Source organism: Carassius carassius, chromosome 23 (genome assembly GCF_963082965.1).
Source record: "Carassius carassius chromosome 23, fCarCar2.1, whole genome shotgun sequence".
Lineage (NCBI taxonomy): Eukaryota > Metazoa > Chordata > Actinopteri > Cypriniformes > Cyprinidae > Carassius > Carassius carassius.
The window spans coordinates 14,251,402-14,260,278 of NC_081777.1; the positions used below are offsets into that span (position 1 = coordinate 14,251,402).

Below are 8,877 nucleotides of genomic sequence, written 5' to 3' on the forward strand. Positions count from 1 at the left end.
AGAGATCCACCACTGGTGGATGCAGGCAGGACAGTGAAGAAGACACCTACGACCCCTCCCCACACGGCGTTTCCCCAGGTGGCGCTCCTCCCCCAACGATGGAAGAACTGCTGAAGCACCTCATCGGGGTGAGCATCCTACAGCAGCAAATCATAGAGCACATAGCCTCCTGGCAAGGGGAAACCGAACATGAGCTCGCCGCGCTCCCTCTGGCCACTGCCCCGCGAACTCCGCTACCTGACCCCCGTGTCCAGGCAACACAGTTGCTACCCAAGATGACAGTGCACGATGACGTAACGATGTATCTCCAGATGTTTGAGACCATCGCCACAAGGGAGGCGTGGCCCAAGGAGGAGTGGGCACGAATCGTGGCCCCGCTGTTAACGGGAGAGGCACAATGGGCATACTTTGCGCAGGCAATCAGTCATCCGGTCCAACAGCCATTACAGCGCTGGTCACAGACCTGCTTGTCAGACTGGCGGTACAAAGCGGCGAAGGCCAGGGATGGGGGGTGGTGGGGTGAATGCTTATCTGTATATGTGTATGTGTGTTTATGTATTTGAGAGTTTGTGTATTTGTAGGCCTGGAGAGTTGTGATTCACTCTAGATGCCTCAGTCTGCCTATAATGACACAGCAAGTTGCCATGGAGACAGCCTTGGTCAGGTCCTTGACAGAGTCAATTATCAACAGGTGTCTGTGGAAGAGGGGGGAGGAACGCAAGAGCGTCTCACTGCAGTGCTCCTTCGGGAGATAATTGTTATTCCAACTAGCCAAGGCCAGTGCTGGTAGAGGGAGCCGAAAGAAGATAAGATACCAATTGTTTGGTCAAATAGCCGCATTCCAATTTCATGGTCACTCTCTTTGTCCATTCTGGTCTCCAAATCCATCCATTTTCTCCAATTTCTCCAATTCCATTTGTGACACATGTCCCGAGCTCTCGTCAGCCTCCTGGTAAGGGGAAACCGAACATTAGCTCGCCGCGCTCCCTCTGGCCACTGCCCCGCGAACTCCGCTACCTGACCCCCGTGTCCAGGCAACACAGTTGCTACCCAAGATGACAGTGCATGATGACGTAACGATGTATCTCCAGATGTTTGAGACCATCGCCACAAGGGAGGCGTGGCCCAAGGAGGAGTGGGCACGAATCGTGGCCCCGCTGTTAACGGGAGAGGCACAACGGGCATACTTTGCGCTTCCCCGGAACCAAACGCTTCCTCCGAGTTAAGGAAGGAGATCCTGGGCCGGATGGGGCTATCGCCAATCAGCAGCTGCAGCTGCAGCAGGCCCGGGCTCAAGCGGCTAGCCTCTCCCACCTCGCCCAGCACAGGTTACTGGCCGGGGGGTCCCACCGTACACCAGGTAGCAGAGCGCGTCTTGGTCGACCGCCGCCTGTGGGCCCTTCCACGCCTGCTTCGTCAGGCTGCCGAGATGCGGAACCCAACCAACGTGGATGAGCTGGTCGAGGCCATTGATCTGGAAGAGGCCACCCAACACCGGGAGGTTGGGGAGAGAGCACCACCATTTCTCCGAAGGTTGGCCCAGGAGTGGCGCACGCCAGAGGGTACCCAGTGACCGGTGAGCAGGCCGGTGGTTCCCGGCCCTCAAGATGAGCCCATGCCCATTGAAGCACCCCGCTCTCCAGGAGGACCTTGGCTGGCAGGCTGCACCGTGCACACAGAGAACGCGCCGCGGGCAGAAGTGAAAGTAAATAGCGGCCTGTTCCTTGCTCTTCTGGACTTCGGCAGTGTGGTCAGCCTGGTCAAAATGTCGGTCCTACCCCCCTGGACCGAAACCAAAACAAAGCTGCCTATCACCTGTGTGCACGGTGACACCCGAGAAGTACCTGCATGGTGGGTTACCATCGATGCGCTAACGGGTGCCTGGCCAATAGATGTCGGGCTTGTCAAGGATCTGCCAGTACCTGTCCTCCTAGGTAGGGACTGGCTGGGGTTCGACCGCTTATTCGCCACTGTCACTTAGCCTGCCAGCCCCATCGGGAACCGCCCAACCCGGAAGCCCGCCAAGAGGCCCCAACGGCGTTCCGTGTTTCTGGCCTCGGACAGCCCCAAGGACCGTAAGTCACCCCCTCCATCTCCTAACCTCTACTTTGATCTCCACCAGCAGGTGACTTGGGCCAGGTATTTTTCCAAAGAGCAGCACAAGGACGACCGTTTAAAACACTGTTGGGCCTAAGTGAGAGTTGCGGAAGGAAGAGAGCTCCAGCCAGCACCCCACCCAACTCCTCACTTCGTGGTGAAAAATGGGCTGCTTTACTGTGTCACACAGCGGAGGGGGGAGGTGAAAACCCTATTAGTCGTCCCACTCAGCAAGACAGGGGCGGTGATAGAAATAGCCCATGCACACCCTATGGCCAGCCACCTGGGGGCTCAGAACACGACCCAGTGCCTCCGCGACCTAATCCACTGGCCTGGCCTAGAGGCCGAAGTCTGGCGGTTCTGCCAGGCCTGCCCGACCTGCCAACGGACCGCTCCTCGGACCCCTGCCCCCAGCCTGCTGATACCGCTGCCCATCATTGAGGTGTCCTTCGAGCGGATTGGGATGGATCTGGTGGGGGCGTTGCCAGACATCCGCCCGGGGGCACGAACACGTCCTTGTCATCTTGGATTATGCCACCCGTTACCCGTGGTTGTCGATATGGACACTCAACTCTTGGCCACCCAGAAGACGGAGCAGCAAAACCTGGGCACGACATCCACACACCACCGGGGACCATCGTCCGGCAGCGGCCCTACCGTGTCCCGGAGGCTCTGCAACACGCCATCGAGGAAGAGGAACAGAAGATGCTGAGGTTAGGGGTAATTGAACCATCACACAGCCCATGGTCCAGCCCCATCATCATGGTTCCAAAGCCCGACAGCACCCTCCGCTTCTGTAACGACTTCCGCCACCTTAACAAAGTCTCAGAGTTTGACTGCTACCCAATGCCCCATGTCGATGAGTTGTTGGATCGTTTGGGAAGGGCCCAGTTCATCTCGACCCTTGACCTCACCAAGGGCTACTGGCAGGTCCTCTTAACGGAACAGGCCAAATCGAAGACCATCTTCTCGACCCCAAGTGGTCACTGGCAGTACTGGGTCCTTCCCTTGGGCCTACATGGGGCCCCGGCCACCTTCCAATGCAACGGTACACCACAGAGAAGAAGGAAGCATTGGCCGTCAAGTGGGCAGTCCTGGAGCTCAGGTATTACGAACGCCAGAGTGACACGGTGGTTCCTCGCGCTCCAGGACTTCAACTTCACCGTACAACACCGAGCGGGGACGGCCAACGCCAACGCCGACGGACTCTCCCGGATATGGCCAGCTTTCTCAGGTCTGTCAGGGTCCACTCCCCGCCCTCCCCCAATCTCCCTGCTTCTCCACAGGAACAGGACGACGCTTGGGCAGGGGGGTGGGGGTGTAACATGTGTCCCGATCTCGTCAGCGTCGCCCTGGAAACTGAGCAGTCACACCTGCACCTGCTCGTCAGGAGCTGAGCGGCCACACCTGCACCCCATCAAGGTCTGGTTATATAAACCCAGCAAACAAACACAGAGGTGAGAGATGTCTCCACAAGACTCAGCTAACCCCCTTGTTCTATTGTTTCTGCAGAGAGCAGTGTGTGACTGCCAGCCCCACTGCACACGGAAGAGCATGGACCAACACCGCTGCAGCGCACCAATTGAAGAGGAAGCCGAGCACCGAGCACCAAACCGCCTCACACCAATGCCCTTTCACTACCAAACCCTCAATAAAATCCACCCTTCGGGGAACTTTCCTGCATCCTCAAGTTGTGTCCTTCTTCACCCTGCCACACTTTAACTTCTTAATGTTATCCATATTGCGGTTAATAGTCTCAAGTCTCAATGCTGACCGCTCTGCCCACTGCTTCAATCATGATGGGCAGCCTTGTGAGGCTTTGGACAGCTGTTCCCGTTTTCTGAATTTTTCGATAACACAGGACAAAACCTAGTCCAATCAGCAGAATACCTGTTACCATGGTTCCGACTAGGTAGATATCTTCAATGTCCTCCACGGAAAGAGCCTTCAGACACACGACCCGCCATCCCTCCCAAGCGTCCATCGTGTAGCCAGCTGCGAACATTCCGGCAGGGCAGTCAGGTTCCCACGAACCCAAGCTTCTCGTCACAAAGATGTTGACAATTGCGTTGAGAGACCAGTAAATCAATTCCATTGCAGAGAGTCTCTCAGAAGTATTAGACGAGACAAGAGAGCAAGCAAAGCAGGGAAGGCAGGGAGGGAAGAAATGCGTCCGCCTCTATTGAGAGCCAAGAAGAAAAGATGTTTAATGACATTTGTAAGAATTCAAAAGTACATTAACAGATAAACTTTTAATTGTTGCGTAATTTCTGCCAAAACCATCTGTAGATTTTTAAAACACATTGAAATGTTAATGATGTTTCTAAACATTAACTGATCTGTCAAGCATTATATAAAGTTTGTTAATGATTTATTAATGAAGCTTTTAATCATTGTAAACCATCTGTCAAAATTGTTTGAAGATTAAAAAAGATCATATGAATTGAAAGTCTGATGAATTTTGTAAGCATTTCAACTACATTAAATAATGATATGTTAATAATTTTATAATGTTTAATAAGCTCATTAGTTAACATTCACAAGCACATGATCTCATATTTTTAGATATGCATGTATATATATATATATATATATATATATATATATATATATATATATATATATACAAGTAATGATAAGTTAAACATTATATAATGTTTGCTAATGATTTATTAATGAAATTTATTATAAAATGTTACTCAAAAACTTAACAGCACATGACTGCCACCTAGATGATATCCTGTGTAACATACATCAGAAGACAGTACCACTGTCTTAGATCTTCAAGACCAGAATCAATTAACCCAGTTTATCTGAGCTGTTCAGAGCTTGTTAAAACATGCAAAAGCAGATGCTAATTTGAAAAACACACATTTTAAAACAACTTATAATGCTATAAATAATGAATGTACAAATTTCAGATTTTTCCACTTTTAAAAAGTCTGTAAAAACAACGCCCAATGTATTGTGTTAATATGAAGGAATTTACCATATAGATTTTTAATAGAATGCATAATAGTTTTAATAAAATTGTATAGTAGCTTTACATATATTTTAAATTTGACATTATAGTGTGTTGTGTTGTGCATTAAAGGAAATTCTCCTGCAGGAAATTATCAGTAATTTTTTATTTTTTTTATTTTATGTTCCACAATGATGAATTCATTCCATGGGAGGTCCATGTGACATCACCTGTTCTGTAGAAAAAAAAATGCACAGTCCTTATAATAAATTAGGGCATCATTAGAGTGAGCAGGTCATACAGAGATTAAGGAAGAGAAATGAGGATTACTTTAAACATCTGTCTCTATCTTTCCTGTACTTTTGTCTCTTCTACTTTAATTTCAGACTCCTGTCAAATTCAGGGACACTTCAAGCTGAACGGGATGTACCAGGGTGGAGATTTTATCTTTGGAGGCTTGTTTGAAGTTCAGCACCTCAAAGTCTTTCCAGAACTTAGTTTCAGAATGGAGCCGGAACAACCCAAGTGTGAGGAGTGAGTGTGTAAAGTAGAGGATAAAAAAAAGTTATGCTGACCGAAGAGTATGGATGACTGAAATTAGATTAAAGAAATAATAATAATAAGAAAAAGAAGATAAAAAGTAACAATTGCCAGATGTTCAGAAAATTATTTAGCATCCTTTTTATTTGATTACATGCAATGGGCTGTATTTGATTATTATTTTTTTTTAAATGAATACATATATATATATATATATATATATATATATATATATATATATATATATATATATATATATATATATATATATATATATATATATATATATATATATATATATATATATATATATATATATATATATATATATATAAAATGTACATTGTCACTGAACTTTTTTTTTTTTTTGTCCTCCTAGATTCTATATGTCAAGTTTCCAGCAGGCACAAACAATGGTTTTCGCTGTTGATGAGATCAATAAGAATCCACAACTGTTGCCTAACATCACGCTTGGTTATCATCTTTATGACAACTGTTTGAAGCTTGTAGTGGCATTCCGGGCTGCTACAACTCTTATTAGTGGCACAACAAATACATTTTCAAACCTGAATTGCACTGGCCCACCACCAGTGATTGCTATTGTTGGGGATCCTGGGTCCACTCACTCCATTGCAGTTTCTAGTGTACTTGGACTTTTTCGCATTCCAATGGTAAGATTTGATATGAATATATTTTGTGCATCTTTTATAGAATGTCAAATTCTTTCTTTCTCTTTTACCCACTTTCATCTTTCTGCTTTCTTACGATCTCTCCTAATTAGATTAGCTACTATGCCACCTGCTCCTGTTTGAGTGACAGGAAAAAGTACCCCTCTTTCTTCAGAACAATCCCCAGTGATGCCTTCCAGGTGCGGGCTATGGTTCAGATCTTAAAATATTTTGGATGGACATGGGTTGGGGTTCTTTATAGTGATGATGACTATGGAATCTATGCTGCTCAGTCTTTCCATCATGAAATGCAGCAATTTGGAGGTTGTGTGGCCTTTTCTGAAATAATTCCCTATGATAATCACAGGGACATTCAGCGCATAGTGGCAGTGATTAAAGCCTCTACAGCCAGAGTAGTGGTGGCATTCTCAACTGATCTGTTACCCCTGATGGACGAATTGTTACTGCAAAATGTGACAGGCAGGCAGTGGATTGCAAGTGAGGCTTGGACCACCTCACCTGTGCTCCACCTTCCACGTTTTGTACCCCTTGTTGGGGGCACACTGGGCATTGCCATCCGTCGAGGAGAGATCAAGGGACTTAATTACTTTCTTTTACGTCTACAACCTGACAACGATCCAAGAAATAATATGGTGAGAATCTTCTGGGAGAACATGTTTGGGTGCAGTTTTGAGAATGGAAGTAGAGATGGGAAAAAAATGTGTACAGCGGAAGAGGATTTGAACAGCACAGTTCATGAATATAATGATGTATCAGAGCTGAGGGCCTCTTATAATGTGTATAAAGCAGTTTATGCCCTGGCACATGCACTTCATGACCTGATGCAGTGTGAGGAGGGGAGAGGACCATTCAATGGGAACAGATGTGCTGACATATCCAACCTACAGCCATGGCAGGTAAGACCCACAGCAATAGAGTCCATTGTTTACTGCACTGCAAAGTCTACTTAACAGGGAAAAAATACATATATGACTAATATTTACTTTTATAACCTGTGCAGATGGTTCACTACCTACAGAAAGTGAACTTCACCACAGGTTTTGGGGATCGTGTGTCATTTGATAAGAATGGAGATGCTCTGGCCATCTATGATGTGATGAACTGGCAGCTGAGTTCTGATGGATCGATTGTTGTCCGCACAGTTGGTGTGGTAGATGAAGGGGCGACAACAGGGAAAGTGCTCACACTGGATGAGGATGCATTATACTGGAACTTTAAGACAAAAAAAGTAAAACTATCCCTTTTGCATATATATAGTCTTAATAATATACAAAGTTATGACAAGACAAACAAGAATAGAATAATGAAAAAGCTGAAATGAATGAAAAGTTTGTCATTAGGTGATATACAAAAATTCTTAATAACAGATGATGTATCCTTCAGCCCCCACGGTCTGTGTGCAGTGAGAGTTGCCCCCCAGGAACCAGACGAGCCATGAGGAAGGGCCTTCCTGTCTGCTGTTTTGATTGCTTGCCCTGTGCAGATGGAGAGATTTCTAATGCATCAGGTGAAAAGCTCTATTAAAATTATATATTTTGTGCATGATTCTGCAAATATTACACAAATATTATTTCCCTTATTCGTCTTACAGATTCTACTGAATGCACAGTGTGTCCAAATGAATTCTGGTCCAGTCCAGAAAAAAATCACTGTGTTCCTAAAGAAGTAGAGTTTCTGTCTTATGAGGATCCTCTGGGAGTCTCGCTTACTACTGCTTCCCTGCTTGGCACCTGCTTCTGTTCCCTTGTGATGGTCATCTTTGCTCATTACCGTAATACTCCTGTGGTACGCTCCAACAATTCAGAGCTCAGCTTCCTGCTGCTGTTGTCACTCAAACTGTGTTTCCTGTGTGTGCTGCTGTTCATTGGCAGGCCACAGTTGTGGACTTGTCAACTAAGACATGCCATGTTTGGTATTAGTTTTGTACTTTGTGTCTCCAGCATCCTGGTCAAGACAATGGTGGTAATAGCCGTTTTCAAGTCATCTCGACCAGAGGGTACAAGTACAATGAAATGGTTTGGAGCAGCTCAACAAAGAGGCACCGTCCTAGTTCTCACTGCTGTCCAGGTTGTGATATGTGCAGTGTGGCTATCAACTGCCTCTCCAACACCCTATAAAAACATTCAGTATATCAGGTCTAAAATAGTATTTGAATGTGCCATTGGTTCAGTGGCTGGGTTTGCCATTCTGCTTGGGTACATTGGCCTCCTGGCAGCAGTAAGCTTCCTGTTAGCTTTTCTTGCTAGAAATCTTCCAGATAATTTTAATGAAGCCAAATTCATTACCTTTAGTATGCTTATATTCTGTGCTGTGTGGATTGCATTTGTTCCAGCATATGTGAGCTCACCAGGGAAATATGCAGTGGCTGTGGAGATATTTGCTATTTTAGCTTCTAGTTTTGGATTACTGGTGGCCATATTTGCCCCAAAGTGCTATATCATCCTTTTACACCCAGAAAGAAACACTAAAAAAGCCATCATGGGAAGAACAGCTGAAAATAAATAATTGCACATGCTGACTGGGAAAGTTTCTTAAAATGGTATTTCTGCCTAGTTCACACTATTTTACTGTCCAACTTGTAACAGCTTT

The 8,877-nt window shown here is 46.1% G+C and overlaps 1 protein-coding gene across 1 annotated transcript; it reads left to right on the forward strand.

The window, feature by feature from the left end:
* Positions 1-5,378: 5,378 nt before the first annotated feature.
* On the forward strand, positions 5,379-8,793 carry LOC132101904 (extracellular calcium-sensing receptor-like). The gene is made up of 6 exons (XM_059507128.1): positions 5,379-5,593; positions 5,979-6,270; positions 6,381-7,184; positions 7,289-7,516; positions 7,672-7,795; positions 7,880-8,793. Exons 1-6 carry the CDS (start codon positions 5,379-5,381, stop codon positions 8,791-8,793), a joined length of 2,577 nt encoding a protein of 858 aa, XP_059363111.1.
* The last annotated feature ends 84 nt before the right edge of the window (positions 8,794-8,877 follow it).

Excerpts from the sequence above, each read along its gene's own strand:
- LOC132101904 (XM_059507128.1), top strand. The coding sequence starts at position 5,379 with ATGAGGATTACTTTAAACATCTGTCTCTATCTTTCCTGTACTTTTGTC. Across the intron at positions 6,271-6,380 it reads GACTTTTTCGCATTCCAATG|ATTAGCTACTATGCCACCTG; the intron begins GTAAGATTTGAT and ends TCTCCTAATTAG. Across the intron at positions 7,796-7,879 it reads AGAGATTTCTAATGCATCAG|ATTCTACTGAATGCACAGTG; the intron begins GTGAAAAGCTCT and ends TTCGTCTTACAG.